This window comes from Coffea eugenioides, chromosome 9, assembly GCF_003713205.1.
Source record: "Coffea eugenioides isolate CCC68of chromosome 9, Ceug_1.0, whole genome shotgun sequence".
In the NCBI taxonomy this organism is placed as follows: domain Eukaryota; kingdom Viridiplantae; phylum Streptophyta; class Magnoliopsida; order Gentianales; family Rubiaceae; genus Coffea; species Coffea eugenioides.
In genome coordinates, this window is record NC_040043.1 from 32,900,900 (window position 1) to 32,919,225 (window position 18,326).

General features: G+C 37.8%; 1 protein-coding gene across 1 annotated transcript; it reads right to left on the bottom strand.

Annotated features, from left to right (window-relative positions):
• Window positions 1–15,500: 15,500 nt before the first annotated feature.
• On the bottom strand, window positions 15,501–16,115 carry LOC113782444. The gene has a single exon (XM_027328336.1). It carries the CDS (start codon window positions 16,113–16,115, stop codon window positions 15,501–15,503), a length of 615 nt encoding a protein of 204 aa, XP_027184137.1.
• Window positions 16,116–18,326: the final 2,211 nt, after the last annotated feature.

Sequence of the window (18,326 nt, forward strand, 5' to 3'; positions counted from 1 at the left end):
GGGGTTGCGGGAAGGAACCAGAAGCCAAAAAGGCTGGGAAAAACTGAAAGAAAAGGGAAGAGTGAGAGCTTCGAGTGAAAAAAAAAGAAGAAATGAAAGAGAGAGTCAGAGAGAGATAGACGAAGAGAAAAGGGAAGAAACTAGGGAAAGCCTGGGGTTTTGGGGGAGAAACAGAAAAACTGAGAAAAGGAGAGCTTGGGAAGGAAAGCTCTGGAACCAGCCGAGAGAGGAGACTCAGGAGAGGTTCGATCTTGATGTCATGGCTGCACAGTTGGTCCGGTTCTTTGTTTTCAGCAGGTAGAACCAGTTTCTTCTGTTCTTTATATATCCAAATCTCCTCTGTTTGGTTATCCAGAGTTACAGCCATGTCGAAGGGGTCATTTTCCTTTTGGGTTGCTTGAGCTTTTGGATTGCTTGAAACTCGTTTGTTGTTTTGACTGATTTTCCATGTACATGTCTAGCGTAAGATTCTTTCTTTCTTTCTTTGCTGCGTTTTCATCTTCTTGAAATGGTCTGGGTTGGGAAACCTTTGGCAAATGCAAAACATGGGATGGAACCTTGACGGTAGAATGTATGTTTTTGTGATTTTGGGTTGAAAGTTTGTTGTATTTGTTGAATTTTGCTGCTACGTTACGTTTCTTTGGTTGTTCTCTGCTGCCTGTCTATTTTTTTTCCCATGTTCCCGCAAGTCTGTTGTTCGCTCCCCTCTACATCAGTGGATGTTGGTTTCATGTGTTTGAGTGTTTAGATTTTGTATGCACTTGAACTTGAGTTTCGACAAAATCTGTGTTAAGGAAAAGGCAACAGTCAGCAGCTATGTTTGAATGAGAATAAATGGTATTCATGAATCCGAAAGTGCAGCTTTTGCTGGGTTTGGTACATCGGATGGGTTGGGTGGATTTCGTTCATAACTCAGAAGTTGATTGTGAATACTTGCTCCTGTTGCTTTGTAAGTTCCGTAACTTGTTGTTAACTTGTGATAAACCCATCTAGAGTTCACTAGAAATCTGGTTTTGTTTTTCTGTCATTGCGCACTCTGCCATTTGGATCCTCGTTTGATTTTCAATAATTTGTTTCCTGCGGTTGGGTTGTTTTGATCAAAGGGTGTGCAAGTTTTTTAATGGGTTTTGGCTAGTGAGTTTGCTGGTCTTTGTTCGAATTTGCAAAGGGTGTCTGAATAGGTTCTAAAGTAACAGTAGAACACCAGCACTGAAGAAGATGAAGCTTCGTAACATGCATGAAATAATTCTGAATTTTGCCACTTTAATCCCCATTTCATCATTTTTGTTATCATATGTTCTATTGGGTTTCTGTCGGATCTTCAGTAAACTTGGCATTAGATTTGAGCATGTTAATGGTTTATGTCTTGGGGTATACTAGTTGGTAGGATGCGGTATTTGCTTTATCATGTTTTTTAATTAGAGTTCACGGATGGTCTATACAAAGAGTAAGCCGCAAATTTGCAGCAGACTATAAGAAAGGTTTTTCGAAATTTTCTTTGCATGAGAGATGGGCCAGAATTTGTATAACTCCATTTGGAGTTGTTGGCATGTTGAGTTGTGCTTGTCTTTGGTTTAATGTTGAAGCTTGGATCGATTGGCTGAGCTTTTTAATTGCGTTAGGAGTGCATTTGAAAAACCCAGAATGTTGCAAAGGGAAGGAACCAGTAGAAACAAAGAGTTTTTCCTACGTAGCATGCATGCTTAAAGCTTCAGGAATTGTCTTTTATCCCTTGATTTCTATTAATGCCATTATGGCCCAATTCTGTTTTAATTTATTGCAATCAGGTCCTAGAGTAGTTGCAATTTGAACCATTACTTGACCTGTTATTATTTGTGGACCTTCGAAGTTCCTAAAATGTTTCAATTGGGCTTGAGTGATTGGTCAATGTTTGCAATTGGGTCCTTGGTGGTTTTTCTATTTTTGAAATATGATCAATAATTTACTTTTCTTGGAAATTATGCATTATTTGATTTCATTCAAGTTGAAATTGGGAGGGACTTGGAGATTTTGTTTATACTTTACTATTTAATTGGTGCCTTAACCCTTTTATTGTTTTGAAGCTATTTCTCCTTCATGTGATTACCATTGCAAGGGAGGTACACTCTATCCCTTATTTTAACCTTACTTGGCCCTATGTGTTTATGTGATTTATGTGTTCAATTGCATGCCTTTTGAATGTTTTCATTTTTTATTTATTTGTTTATCCACTTTATATGCTTTAGTTATTTTCAATTTCGATCAATTGAAAGGCACTTGGATGCCAAAGTTGTAATAGCTAGGTTGTTATTTTATTTATTTTATTTCGTTTCCCCTCTTAGATTGTAGTAGGCTTCCCCCGAATGTAATAGTTAGGGCTTTATTTGCTTTGTTTGCCTCATGTGTGTTTTGCATGTCTATGTGCTATGTGTTACCGCTTTCTTAGGGTCTTACATCTAGATATCATGCTCGTGTGTTATGTGCTATATGTGATTTATGTGTTTATATGCTTTTATTAGGTCTTACATGATTTATTTGGTTGTAATAAATGCATGTCGTCACCGCACTAGTCCAACGCTAGTTGTGGCCGCCGTTCCCGAATCGGCACTAGTCCAATGCTAGTTGTGGCTCTTTGTTCGATTTCTCATTGGTCCAACGCTAGTGAGAAAGTAGAAATATGGGTTAGTCCAACGCTAGACCCTTAGGAGCCTTCGCGCGTTAGATCATGATTGTGTGATAAAATCACTCCATCTCATGCATATTTTTTCACTTTTTAGGGCCTTTTGTCATTTTGTATGATATTCCCCTTATACGTATATCCCTTATCCCTAATTTCCCTATATATATACCCCTATGTATGATACATGGCATTAGACTTGCATTTCATTTTAGAATTAGGATTAGGGTAGTGCATTTGCTTGATTGGATTAGGGAATAACCCCTTGAATATGGGATATGGACGAGTTTGGCTTTCTAGCCTTAGCACGCTCGTATTCCCTCTATTAAAGGGAAAATTGAGTCACGAACATTAGTCCCCCGTACCCGACATGATGCATTCCTTTAAGACATGTATATTTCTATAATTATTTTATCCTTTTCTTTTTCTTAGAATCTCATATTTTTACATTATTCGTGACATCTCCAAAGAGTCATTATTGGGCATCACAATTAATGTGATTGGCACCATCCAAGCTTTGAAGAGAAATTTTGCCCCCCGATGCCCTCCTAGATCTAGGGTATGCATTCATATAGTACATCCAAATGTGATGAATCTTAAGGTTAAAACAAGAAAATCTTTGACTAAATCACGCAATTAGCCTTGACTAGGTCGAAGGGGTGCCTTGGATTTTTATCCTTGCCTTCCCCTTCGTCAAATGTGACTCCCGAACCTTTTTCGTTGGTTTACATAGACTAGGAGTCGTTTAAAAGGGGTTTTCTTTCTACCTTTTCCTCTAAAAAATTCATTTTAGGTGACTTGGTACACCTTAACTCTATATCAAGTGGCGACTCCGATTTTTATTTCAAAAACCCTTTTTAAACTATATTTTGGGTCAAATCGTCGCATTTTCAAGTCCCATTTAGACCCATATTTTTCATTTTCTTTTTAAATCAAACATTCATTTTCCAACCAAAAATTGAATCAAAATTCACTTTTTAAACCATTTATTTTTCTTGTAAAAAATGGGGCGCGACAATCGGTCAGTGGGATTGAACCCGGGCTTGCCTTGAGAATCAGTTAGTGGGATTAAATCCGAGCCTGCCTTGATAATCGGTCAGTGGGATAACACCCGAGCCTGCCGTGAGAATCAGTCAGTTGGTCAGTGGGATCAACACCTGAGCCTGCCTTGACAATTGGTCAGTGGGATAACACCCGAACCTGTCTTGAGAATCGGTCAGTGGGATTAAACCCGAGCCTGCCTTGATGATCGGTCAGTGGGATTGAACCCAAGCCTGCCGTGAGAATTGGTCAGTGGGATAACACCCGAGCCTACCTTGAGAGTCGGTCAGTGGGATTAAATCCGAGCCTGCCTTGATAATCTTTTAACAAGAAATTAAATTTGATTTGTCAAAAAACAAGAAATTAAATCTGATTTTCCCAAAAAAACAAGAATTTGAACTTGATTTTTGATTTTTGACTTTTTGAATTTTTCTGATTTTTTATTTTTTTTGAATTTTTCTGATTTTTTATTTTTTGAATTTTTTGAATTTTTGAATTTTTTGAATTTTTTGAATTTTTTGATTTTTGAGTTTTGAAAGAATTTTTTCAACGATAATTTGCCCCAGTGTTGGGCTCTTTTTCCTCCTTTCTTCTCTTTCTTCGGTATCGGCCTTCCATATCACTAGATGATTCTTCGTCGATTTCAACCATGAATACATGCACAGGGGGCTTACCAAGGTATGACATGCACTTAAAATTTCTTATTTTATTGATGCACCTACTACTCATGTGAAGAGCAGCATGATTGATTCAAAAATATCTTGCTTGACTCTTGGACGAAATCCTTAAATGTGTTACAATATCTGCCCCAATGTGGGCTTATTTCGCGAAATCTCACAAATAAAAATTTGCCCCAGTGTGGGCTCCTTTGATTGTAAAAAAAATTGTTCAGATGATTCCCCATTTATTTGAACAAAGAGAAACCACACTTTCTAAAATTTTAGAAAATAATCATATATACAATATGAAGAAATTTAAACGTCGAGTTTGAACTCGTACAGAAATTTCATGATGAATCCTTCAGAGTAACACCAAATTCAAGAAGATTTCTTCCTCACTTTTAGCATTGGTACTTAGGGTAACGGATTGCCACTTCTTGCTGGCTCATCTTTCAGGACCAATCAAGTGGGCGTTATTTCTGATTTGGAAGTGGCTAAAGGAAATGGGAGGTCAAGATTTGTCTTATTTTTGTGCCCATTTGATATCACATCTTAGTGAAAGCAAACAGTTTGTCACCCTCATTTCTTAAGAAAACTTAGTCAACCCATAAACTTTGTAAGCTTGTAACAGAGGGGTAAAAACGATACCAAAACATGCGGAAACAGGTTATAATCTTATGATCATGAATGACAGGTAGATTTCTTAGGAGCGTAACACTTGCTTTGAGTTGTCATAGGGGATAAGTCAGCGATGGACTTTATGAGCTTGTAATGCGGCTGGAAAACGATAGTTAAAGAAAAAATTTTCGAGGGTATTGCACCGAGGATCGCATTTTTCTCAAAATTGCTCTCATTTCGTACTCCAAGATCTCGGACTTTGTTTGCATTTTGCTCATCATTCACCAGGGACTTCAGCGTCGAATTTCTTCTTTTTTCTTTTCCTCGACCTGGTGGGTTTTCACATGGTGAGTAGTGTCAACCCCATACCCAAGCAATTCAGAAATACAGCTAAAATTTTCTGGCATCAGAAATTTTCTTGACAGGGCCATTGCAAAGAACATAAGTCAGGACTTTCGACTTTTGTAATGGGGTCTGGTGGGGTGTTTAGAAAAGTTAAGGCTTGAAGGCAGATTTCAAAAGTGGTTTAAGTAATCTGAGATCGCATTGTTGCGCCAACCCTATTTTAGGGTTAAATCAAAACTTGCCCCAGTTCATTCTTCATTGAGGCTTTTTCTTTTCATTTTCCTCATTTTCTTTTCTTTCGTTCTTCTCTTTTCTGGCCTTCGATCGTTTCATTCACCGAGGTTTTCTTTTCTTTCGGCCTTCCTTCAAAAATTAAATTTGCCCCAATTTGGGGTTTTCTTTCTTCCTTCTTTTTCAAAACTCAATTTACCCCAATGTGGGGTTTGCGATTCTCGGGGGTTGCCAAACAAAATAGTTTATTCTGAAGGTTCAAAAGGGATAAGTAGGGATAAAATGTTTGATTGGAAAGGAAGACGGCCTGACTTTCATTCCATTCCTCATATTGACCCTTAAAGGAAATTTTCATTAATGTGAAATTTCTTGCATGTATCTGAATTAATTGACTGAGAAAGACTCTTGCTCATCCATAAGTGGTTCGTCGGACAAAACTCTTCCTTTTCTTTTCTGTCAAAATTGAAGCCCAGATAGTAACGGTAGAATCAAATTTTCCCAATTTAATTTTAGTATATATATATTTTTTTTTGCAAAATTCCCCAATCTCCTTCTCCAATGTGGGGTGCGATCATAAGTGCATTCGAAAAGAACCACCTATTTTGGCTCAAATGAGGATGCAAGGGGGAATCAGTATTTAGGTTGTGGAAACGATGGCCAAAGCATCATTCTTACGCTTCATGACAACCAAAGCAAAGAATAGCTCATTGAGAACCCATTCCCTTTTGAAAATTTTTCCAATGTAGGGTAATGATCATTCAGGCCCTTATTTGAAACGAAATTATTCTTTTAAGGCTCAAATGGGAAAGCAAATGATAAAGTCTGTATAGATAGAGAAACGAAAGCCTAAAGTATAATTCCAAAATTTTCAAAACAAAGAAGAAGTGATGTACATTTTTGCTTTCACTTAGATGTGAATTGAATCTGGTTAGACCAGTGGGCATTTTTCCAAGTAAAGATTGTCCAAATTTGTAATTTGTCAATCAATGTGACTGATTTTTGGGGGTCCATAGAAGTGGGCAAAATATGGATTGTGCGGTGAAGGAGAAAAGGTATTGCATTGGATATTTCGAGGCAGACCAATCAGTTTGAGTGATTTCTTTTAATTTCGAACACTCTTATTGTATAGTTCGGATTACCAATCTAGTGTGAATTTCAGGCAAGAGGTTAAAAAATCTCAATTTAGTCTTATTTCTTAAAATTCATTATGAAATCTTTCAATGAGTAAAAATAAAGAATGAAATGTACATGAATATATACAAAACAATAATTGTCTAAACAAAAGTTTCATTATTGAAAATGTTTGAAAAATTTTCTTTCAAATATAATACATATGAGAAAAGAAAAATTCTAAAGAGATCTTTTACACATGTATACACACTTTTCTCGCTCAATAGCTTTTTCTTTTGGGCAAAAAACCTTAGCGGCCATTAAACTATTGTCAAGATCATGTTTTGGCCATTGAACTATTTTTTGTCAATAATTGACCACTAAACAACTTAATCAGTAAACCTGTGGCCATTTCGTCGGTAATAGCTCTTAATTTCTGAAATTAGCATGACACGTGGCAAAGCACAGGGCAAATTTGTCCAACAATTTACTGTCATAATTTTGGATCTTAATATGGATCTTGACCAAAAACACTCTGTCAAATTTCTAATTCCAACATCCATCTCTGGTGAAAATCAAATTAATTTCAATTCTCAAGTAAAGATAGCGGATACTGCTAGTAATTAATGGGGAAGGTGCACGGGAACAACCGCGGATCCATGGTGCTGGACCGCTCGACTCCTGGCGGAGGGCGTTCAGTTTAAGATTTGGTCAGCCTCATTCCGCCGCATTATACTGGACACAGTTTGGTGCGGGACGCGGCAGCATCATAAGCACAACAACACTGGCAAATTAACCATCCAAGAGCCCAAGCCCGAGCCTGACATTGATCTAGTTTTGCCCTTTCAGCAATGAAGAAGTTGATATACAGCAAAGACTTAAAAAATCTTACAATTTTCTTTGCAGGCATATCTGGAAATGATTGCAGAGCGCAGAAAGAGAGTTACAAGTGGTGTCGAAGATACGTACGGCTTGGGAAGATTTGACAGAGAAGCCGGGGAAGGGGATGCCGGACCCATCACCAAGTAGTCCAAGGCTGTCTACCTTTTCCCCTTCTCCTTTCTCCTCCCCGACTAGTGTGAAGAACACACACACCTACTAATAGCTCCAGTAAATTTCAACTGATACTGGCTATGTATTTGCATTAAGCACAGGCGTTTTGCCTGGCACGATCTCTAAAAAATGGAACTTCGAATATTGTTCGTTGAGAGTCTTGAGATCTGCTAGATTTCTTAATTCCATTATCCAAGCGTGAAAAGAAATCGTCATCCAAGCAAATGTGCAAAGAAGCTGGAAATACTACTGAATTTGTTGGACAAATTTGCCCTGTGTTTTGCCACGTGTCATGTTAATTTCAGAAATTAAGAGCCATTACCGACGAAATGGCCACAAGTCTACTGATTAAATTGTTTAGTGGTCAATTATTAACAAAAAATAGTTTGATGGCCAAAACATGATCTCGACAATAGTTTAATGGCCGCCGAGGTTTTTTGCCCTTTTCTTTTTGAGCAACTAAGTCATGAAATCTCTTAAATGTTTTACACTAGCACTTTCAGATGAATTTCCAAATTTACATTGTAGGGCCTGCCCAAGAATCAAGTAAGACTTGTAATTTTCATTTTGGGATGATTTTTACTGAAATAAAAGTAAGGAGATTGAGGTAATAGAGTAGTGTTCAAGTGGTGTGTTCAATCGCTAGCGCGCGACACCCGTCGGTCCGAACCATTTTTCCTTAAATTGCGTATACTAGGGTTTTAACTATAATTCACTAACTTATTATTATTACTTCTAACCACACACTTAACAACATCTAAAACTCACTCGTAATCACCAGATTTGATCCACACTCCGCACCGGTTACTTATACTACGAAAAGACGTGAAAACCCTAATTCGCTCTAACTTGAAAACGAAAAGGGAAAACCCTTACTTCTATATTCATTTGCACTTATTGTGGGGTGATTGGGTAGTAGGGCCATTATAAAGTAATATTTTTCAAATAAAAGGAATTTTAAGAAAAATGTGCGGGATTTTACAATTCCATTGATTACAATTAGGGTTGCGATTAAAATGTGAGATTTAAGAAAACTGGTTAGTCACAAGTAAACTAGGGTTTTTTATTAGAATTTAAAGTGTCCAAAAAAAAATGTTTTTAAAACAAAAGAAAAGAAATAAATCAAAATGTTAAAAGAACGAGGGAAAAACATTGTCCAAAAATTCGGGGTATCACAATCTCCCCTCCTTCAAAGAATTTCGTCCTCGAAATTCTAACGGGTACTAAGTGAAAGAGCCAATAGATAGCTAAACAAGTAACCAAATAGACCATGCAAAAGGGTTTGGTTCAAACAACTGGCCCTGAGTGAAAATAAAGTCTCAGATATTCGAAAAATTCAGAACATGACTTAGCCTCAAATCGAAAATTTCTCAGGTCGGAAATTTTACCCCTGGCGGTGCTGGACAACACAACAAACTAGCACAAAGGCTATACTTCACCAGTGAGTCTCAGTTCAAGAAGTTCATCCCTGGCGGTGCTTGAAAACACAACAGGCAATGCCTCACCAGAGAGGTTCAGTTCAACCGTTATAGAGGAGTAGTAGTCGGTCTACAACCACACGAGTACGAATAAGTTCAAAAACAAGGTCAAAGCAGGGTTTAAACATATAAGTTCAAAAGCAGAGTCAATTACTTTAAGTTCAAGGAGCACAGGTACGAATAAGAACTCACTCGGCTAGCCTATACCCAGCAATTCACATTCTCAAACAGTCACCAAATTCAAGTCCGCATATAGGTCATATTACTCATGCGTAAAGTCAAATCAGATCCATTACGTGTACGTAAGAGCACACTCACCAAAACAAGTTCAAGTCTCAAATGAGCTCATCTTAGTCGGCCTCAGACAGTTCAAGTATTGCAAATCCCTTTGATCGTCCAATGACTAGGTTAAATGTTAGAATCATCCACGCCTTAACCTTTGCCATCGAAACTCACATCAAGTGCAATCAAGATACAGACCCTTATTCTAGCGCTCTCCACTATTTGGTACCCAAGTAGAAGAATCCACAATAAGACAATTCACAACCCGAGCTGGCCGGTTCCAAGAGTAAATCACCCATATTAGAGATTCCTACCGGACATACCTAACTATTGTCCCCAAAGTACCATGAGAAAGGGTTAAACCTAGAACGTTTCATGATTCGTAACTTATGCTCAAAAGAATTCTTAATCCTTTACACCCATTCATGAAATTAGGACCATAACTCCACTTGGCACAAACTCACTCCGCGCAGAGACCACGCGAAGTGGCTATGATACCATCTGTGACGGCCCCACCTCCCTTCTAGGGCGTACCCCAGGGTTTAGTGGACCGCCTGCCCAACTCTCGCGAGGACTCACTCACGCGTAACTCGAGAAAGATACCGCGTCCATAGAGAAGAAACGAAACAACAATCTTAAACTTTACATATACATTGATGTTCAAATCCAGCTCCAAGGTTTATACACGCCCAAAACGTTAAAGTATTACAACCCAAGTAAAATCAATCCTAGTCGGGTGTTAGCGCGAGTACAAGTCGAAAGTCAAAACAGCTAGACTACGTTAGTCTGTACAAGTCTCACGCCTCGCTCGTACCCCCTGCTAAAGAAAACAAATGGAGTGGAATGAGCTAAAAGCCCAGTGAGGGTCCAAATAGCAAGTTGACCATTATTTAAAGGTACATGTATCAACGTAGCAAGAGATAGCAAGTATAACAAGTTCATAAAAGTGAACAATAACACTTCAAGTAGCAAATTTCAAAATGAACGAGTGTAAAGTGCTTTTGATTTTCAAAAGAAACAATAATCCAATAAACAATAATCAGTTCCAAGCATAAGGATACGGATGGCTCTCAGGAGCCAAGTTTCCATTGCTTCACCAGAGCTTGATCAAGTAATAGTTGACACTCCGTCAACTTTCAAGTAAGTAACCAATCCAGTGGAGTACCACTTAAACTACTCTCCGTTCACAATCCGAACCCCCTATTGGGTCCAAAATCCTCAATAAACACTGGTGGTAATGCTCGAGTATACCGATTAGTCGAGAAGATATCACTCCACTCGACAAAACAAAAGACCCAGGGTTCGTTACCCAATCGACCAAACCCGTGCTGGCTCGATTCGAGTAACTCGCCACAGGATTTCTAGAATTCCAGGAAGTGCGTACCATATACACCAATATCTCAAATTCATTGCAACAATAAACAGTATATCTTATATTAGGGCAAGTGCGATAAAGTACACTTTTGCCTGATCAAACAAATGACATATCATTAAATCACATTGGTCAAGTATTGAAGACAATTGTCCAGTTCAATCAGGTATTTGGAAGCACTCACCATAGGTCTAGTGCCTCTCAAAAGTCACGTTCAGGTCCAACTCCTTGGTTGGAGTCCAAATCTGCGATAAAATATCATTTACGAATGTAAAACTCTCTAGAGTTTGAAACATAGGAGTTTCGCTTCAAGAAAATCAAGTCAATGCAATTCGTTTAAGTAGTATTCAAGATACTTATCAAATCTCAAAAAATTTATGCTCGCTCATTTAGTTTCGGTAAGGAAGCGGTTAAAAACTTTAGAACTCCCATTGGAGTCGAAAGAACGAGGAAAACGTATTTCTAGTAGTCGTTATTTCATTTCCCAAGGGTACAAGTTCGGTCAATTCTAACTTATATACCTCGATAAAAGAAGACGCAATAGCCTAGATGGTTCAAGTGGTATTCGCTCTCAAGCCTTGCTCAAGTCGCAAGTATATCTACCTAGTTTTCGAGCGTAAATTTGGGCAGCACGCTCTTTGTATTTACCTATTATCCAGCCATTTATGGCTTCATTCTTTTCCTCAATCAGTCCCAATGTCACTCATAAAAATAATCTCATTTCAATAGCCATTCTATAGGCTCAAAGTCATACAAGTACAAAATCAAGCTAGGAACATGTGCGGAAATGAAGTTTGAGTCAAAAAACAAAAGACAGATTTGACGTTGTTTTGCGTAACGGACACAACCGAGGCTACGCTTATTGGATTGGGGTGCAAGTTATACCGTTTCAAAGCTAAGATAAATACAACTTTGATGAAGATCACTCAGTCCAGTTCGTAGTGTATCCAGGTCAAAATTTTAATTTGCAAAACCAGAATCTTACATTCGGGCTAGTTAATCGCACTATGCGTAAACGACAATAACTCAGGCTACCGAAATCCGATTGAGGCGTTTTCAGGGGCGTTAGAAAGTTAAGACATAGCGCTACAACTTCTATATTTAGGCCAAATGCTAAGTCAGTACGCATCAGGGTGAACAGACGCGGTCAGATTGGTAAAATGTCACAACTGTCCCTAACGTTCTACCTATGGTTGTCAGGGGTATTTTTGTCTTTTCACATACAACAGTACTCGGATTGAGCTGAAGTTTTATAGACAGCTATAAAATATCATTCTATACATCTTTCATGTTTTAGGCTAAACCTAATTCGGCCTCTAACATGGTGAACTAGAACCGGGCAGAACAGGATATACCTTAACTTCAATTCTGGAAATTTGCTACAATCAAGGTATAAATCTAATTTTTAGCTTGAAACCATCACTACCACCTCTTATACGAACTTATATATATCATATACCACCCATACAACAAGTATGATAAGTGAATCATTCAAACCCTAACTCAAATTCATCACCCCAACCATCCAAAATCACTTGATATAAGTATTACAACCACAAATACAAGCTACTAAGCAACTCCAACATGATTAAGGAAAAAGAAAAGAGCGGTCAGCCATATTACCTCAAAAACAAAGTTTGCTAGAGTTATCCTCCACTTCTCCTTGAAATTTTTGGTTCCTTAAGCTTCCCAAGCTCTCAACCTACAAGTTAATCGGTTTAGTTTTTCTTGGTTTCACTCACAACTCCTGATTTGAGGTTGGAAATAGAAACTCTCTTCACTTTTTCTCCTTCTCCTTGCTCTCGGCCAAACAAGAAAAAAAAATGGTGAAGAAATGAGCTAAAATGAAGATAAGAATGTAAGAAAGTTGGCTTGGTCAAAGGGCCTTAAATGGCCAACACTTGTCACACTTAGGTTCTCACAATTTTTTTTTCTTTTCTCTCTCTCTTGGAGTCAAGAATTTCGGCTGCCTTGAAGGATATTTTGGGATGATTTTTACTGAAATAAAAATAAGGAGATTGAGGTAATAGAGTAGTGTTCAAGTGGTGTGTTCAATCGGTAGCGCGCGGCACCCGTCGGTCCGAACCATTTTTCTTTAAATTGCGTATACTAGGGTTTTAACTTATAATTCATTAATTTATTATTATTACTTCTAACCACACATTTAACAACATCTAAAACTCACTCGTAATCACCAGATTTGATCCACACTCCGCACCGGTTACTTACACTACAAAAAGACGTGAAAACCCTAATTCACTCTAACTTGAAAACCAAAAGGGAAAACCCTTACTTCTATATTCATTTGCACATATTGTGGGGTGATTGGGTAGTAGGGCCATTATAAAGTAATATTTTTCAAATAAAAGGAATTTTAAGAAAAATGTGCGGGATTTTACAATTCCATTGATTACAATTAGGGTTGCGATTAAAATGTGAGATTTAAGAAAACCGGTTAGTCATAAGTAAACTAGGGTTTTTTTATTAGAATTTAAAGTGTCCAAAAAAAAATATTTTTAAAACAAAACAAAAGAAAAAAATCAAAATTTTAAAAGAACGAGGGAAAATTATTGTCCTAAAATTCGTGGTATCACACCCCTTTTTGTCTGAATTTCGACGAAACTCAATGCAAAGACATAGACACAAAATTATTTACTTGTCTAGTTCAACTGTAACTAAAGCAACTAAATAAATCTAATTAATTTGAAAATTTTAAATATAGAAAATGAAAGATGTTGGTAGGATAAAATCCAAATCTAACAAAATAAAAGCGGTCAGCGAGATAAAATCCGGTTCTGTCGAGGTTGGTGGGATAAAATCCGATCCCAACATGGTATAAACGGTCAGCGGGATAAAATTCGATCCTGCCGAGATTGGTGGGATAAAACCCGATTCCAACGAGATATAAACGGTCAGCGGAAAAAAACCCGGTCTTGCAGAGATTGGTGGGATAAAACCCGATCCCAACGAGGTATAAACGGTCAGCGGGATAAAATCCGGTCCTGCCGAGGTTGGTGGGATAAAACTCGATCCTAACGAGGTATAAATGGTCAACGGGATAAAATTCGGCTCTGCCGAGGTTGGTGGGATAAAACTCGATCCCAACGAGGTATAAACGGTCAGCAACATAAAATCCGATCCTGCCGATGAATTGAAAAGATTTTTGCAAAGTGCCTTTTGTAGAATTTTGAAAATAGAGACAGATGATTTCTTCTTCCAAAAAAATTGCCCCAGTATGATGCTATTGGACCGTTGGACCTGCGAAAGAGAAATACTCATAATGATAGATAATACTACCACCATTTGATCAATCCTGCCTTCAAGAAATGTGTAAACATGAGTATTTGGGCGTTCTTCCCTCGATGTAGTAAAAATTTAACTTTACTCTGTAAACTGTGTCAAATTTCCTCAACTTCAAATATTAACCAGACCCTTGGTATCTAGTCAATCACAGGGGTTACCATTTGATAAATTTCCGACTCAACTTCGCTCCTCGAATTACATCACATCTTTTTAACTTCTAATGCTAATAAGACACTGGATATTCAAGTAAACTCAATAAATCACAGGGATTGCCTTTTGATAAACTTGAAGAGATAAATGAAACCATGAAACAAATGCAAGAATATTTTATTTACACAGTACTGATGAAAATTTCAGTAACCTGAAAAAAAATCATTTGTTTTTATTGAAAGAAAATTAATTTTTGAGAACTGAACCTGTAAATTCAACAATTTTAGTCTTTAGAATACCAAAGTACTCTGATCTGAAACAAAACGCCACGTTTGATCTTTTGGATATCGCTCCTTCGGAGTTCAATGTTGACAATAGAACCACAAGGTGAAGAGAAATTCCAATGAACTTAGTCACCAACCATTCCATTCCAAGCTCACTTTTCAACACAAAACCCGACCTTAACGCCCTTTCGAGTTTTCACTAAGACTACCCCCACTCTTTATTTTATTTTTGTTTTTATTTTTGTTTTATTTTTTCTTCTTTTCTTTTTTTTTCTTCTTTTTTCTTTTTTCTTTTTTTTCCTTCTTCTTATTCTTTTTTTTTTCAAAGGTGCCCTCTCGGATTTTCACCTGATGAACAAATCCTGTCAACAGCCTCTATTAACTCAGAAATGTGTTTTAAGAAATGATGGCATCAGTACGACAATCCTTCCCTTGCAAAATTAGTGAAGGTATATTGACATCATTTGCCATTTGATTAGGAAACTTCCTAAAGGGGTGATGCAAAGAACAGAAGTCAAGACTTTCGATTTTTGTAATGGGGTCTGGTGAGGTGCTAGAAAAAGGTTAAGACTTGAAAGCAGATTTTATAAGTGTTTAAATCAACTGAGATCGTATTTTCATACTAACCCTACTTAGGATTAAACTATATTGCCCAATTTATTCTCAATCAAGGTTCTTTTCTTTCTCTATCACTTTTCACCTTTTGAGGCTTTTCTTTCCTTTTCTTTCAACTCAAGTTTGCCCCAGTGTGGAGTTTGCGATCTTCAGGGGTTGCCAAACGAAATAATTTATTCTGAAAGTTTAAAGAGATAACTAGGGATAGAATGTTTAATTGGAAAGGAAGAAAGCCTGACTTTCATTCCATTTTTCGGATTAACCCTAAAAGGAAATTTTCACTTAACAGATGAAAAATTTCTTTCACATATTCGAATTGATCTGCTGAGGGAAAACTTGTCCATCCATTTCTGCGAGAACAAGTGCTCCGCCAGGTAATACTTTCTGGACAATAAAAGGGCCCTGCCAATTTGGTGCAAACTTCCCTTTAACCTTCTCTTGAACTGGCAAAATCCGTTTCAACACTTTGTCTCCTTCTTCGAGCAGTCGCACTTTGACCTTCTTGTTGTAAGCACGGGCCATTTTCTTTTGATAGCACTGACCATGACAAATGGCATTTAACCTTTTCTCGTCAATCAACGACAACTGCTCATGATGTTGTTTAATCCAATCAGTTTCATCCAATTTGGCCTCCATTAGTATGCGTAACGAAGGAATCTCAGCCTCAGCTGGCAAAACTGCTTCCATTTCGTACGTGAGATTGTAAGGTGTTGTCCTAGTAGAAGTCCAAATAGCAGTTCTATATGCCATTAATGCATAGGGGAGCTTCTCGTGCCAATCATGATGTCTTTCAGTCATTTTACGAATTATTTTCTTCAAGTTCTTATTCGCGGCCTCCACAGCTCCATTCATCTGTGGTCTATAAATAGTAGAATTTCGATGTTTGATTTTGAACTGCTTGCACAACCCATCCACCATGTCATTGTTGAGATTCTTGGCATTGTCGGTGATTTAATGTTTCTGCCACACCAAATCAACAAATGATATGTTTCCTTAAAAAATTGGTCATCACCTTCTTAGTCATATGCTTGTAAGATTCGGTTTCGACCTACTTTATAAAGTTTTCAATTACCACTAGAATAAATCGATGCCCGTTCGAAGCAGGAGGGTCAATAGTTCCAATTACATCCGTGCCCCACATTGAACATGGCCAGGGGCAATCATACTGTGCAATTCTGTGGGAGAAGTGTGCATAACATCCCCATGCAACTAACATTTAATGCATCTTCTAACAAAAACTACACAATCATGCTTCATAGTAAGCCAAAAATATCCGATCCTCATGATCTTCTTTGCTAATAAATGGTCATTCATATGTGATCCACATACACCACTGTGCATTTCTTTTATCAAATAATCTGCTTCATCTTCATCAACGCATCTTAGAAGGCCTAAGTCTGACGTCCTTTTGTAGATCACCTCTCCATTCAAGAAAAACTTGGATGATAATCTACGCAGAAAGCTTTTAGCAGTTGTATCAGCACCTGGAGGATAAGACCTTGTTTTGAGAAATTCCTTGATATCGCTATACCAAGGACGACCATCAGAAGATTTTTTCATGACCAGACAATGAGCAGGCTTTTCTCGCAACTGAATCTAGATAGATTCAATCACCAACTCGTCTGGATATTGAATCATTGAAGATAAAGTAGCCAAAGCATCAGCAAAAATATTTCGGGCGCATGGAATATGCCTAAACTCTGAACTTTTGAATTTGTTCACCAAATCTAATAAACTGCAGTGATATGGCAAGATCTTTGAATCTCGAGTAATCCATTCTTTGAGCGTTCGATGTACGAGCAAATCGGAATCACTGAACACTATTAAATCCTTAATCTCCATTTCCAATGCCATTTTGAGTACAAAAATGCAAGCCTCATATTCAGCCATATTTTTAGTACAGAAAAATTGCAGTTTAGCAGAACCGGGATAATGCTTTCCTTCGGGTGATACAAGAATAGCTCCGATACCAGTTTCGAAAGAATTTGAAGCACCATCAAAGAATAGTCTCCATTCAGAGTATCGTTCATTCATATCTTCTACTACACTAACAAATAAAACCTCCTCATCCGGAAAATAAGTGTGAAGCGGTTGATAATCATCTTCCCTTGGATTTTCAGCCAAGTGATCTGCTATAGCTTGTCCCTTGATTGCCTTTTACGTGGTGAAAATGATGTCGAATTCAGAAAGGATCATTTGCCATTTAGCCATGCATCCGGTCGGCATTGGTTTCTCTAATAAGTACTTCAAAGGATCTGACTGAGAAACGAGGTAAGTGGTGTGACTAAACAAGTAATGCCTCAACTTCTGAGCTGCCCAGGCCAATGCACAGCAACTCCTTTCAAGAAATGAGTATTTTGCCTCGTAAGTTGTGAACTTCTTGCTAAGATAATAAATGGATTGTTCCTTTTTTCCAGAATCATCATGCTGCCCCAAAACACATCCTACAGCCTCGTCGAGCACAGACAGGTACATAATCAAAGGTCGACCCGGCTTGGGCGGCACTAAGACCGGGGTGTGCAATAAGTAATCCTTGATCTTATCAAACGCCTGCTGGCATTCTTCATTCCAATGCAATGGTACATCCTTTTTCAAAAACTTAAACAAAGGCTCACATGTATGAGTCAATTGGGCAATGAACCTTCCAATAAAATTAATTTTTCCCAAGAAACTTTTCACATTTTTTTGTGTTTTTGGCACTGGCATTTCACGAATTGCTTTAATTTTTGTCGGATTTATCTTTATACCCTTCTTACTGACAATGAATCCCAATAACTTGCCGGTAGGGGCCCCGAATGTACACTTTGCAGGATTCAATTTCAAATTATATCTTCTCAATCTTTCAAATAACTTTTCCAAATCAATTAAATGATCCTCCGTTCTCTTGGATTTGATGATGATATCATCCACGTAAATCTCCATCTCCTTATGAATCATATCGTGGAACATGGTGGTCATGATCCTTTGATAATTGGCTCCAACATTTTTCAACCCGAATGGCATCACTCGATAACAAAATGTCCCCCACAGAGTGATAAAAGCAGTTTTCTCTCTATCTTCCTCTGCCATTAAGATCTGGTGATACTCAGCAAAGCAATCTATGAATGATTCGATTTCATGCCCTGCGGT

Excerpts from the sequence above, each read along its gene's own strand:
- LOC113782444 (XM_027328336.1), bottom strand. The coding sequence starts at position 16,115 with ATGGTGGATGGGTTGTGCAAGCAGTTCAAAATCAAACATCGAAATTCT.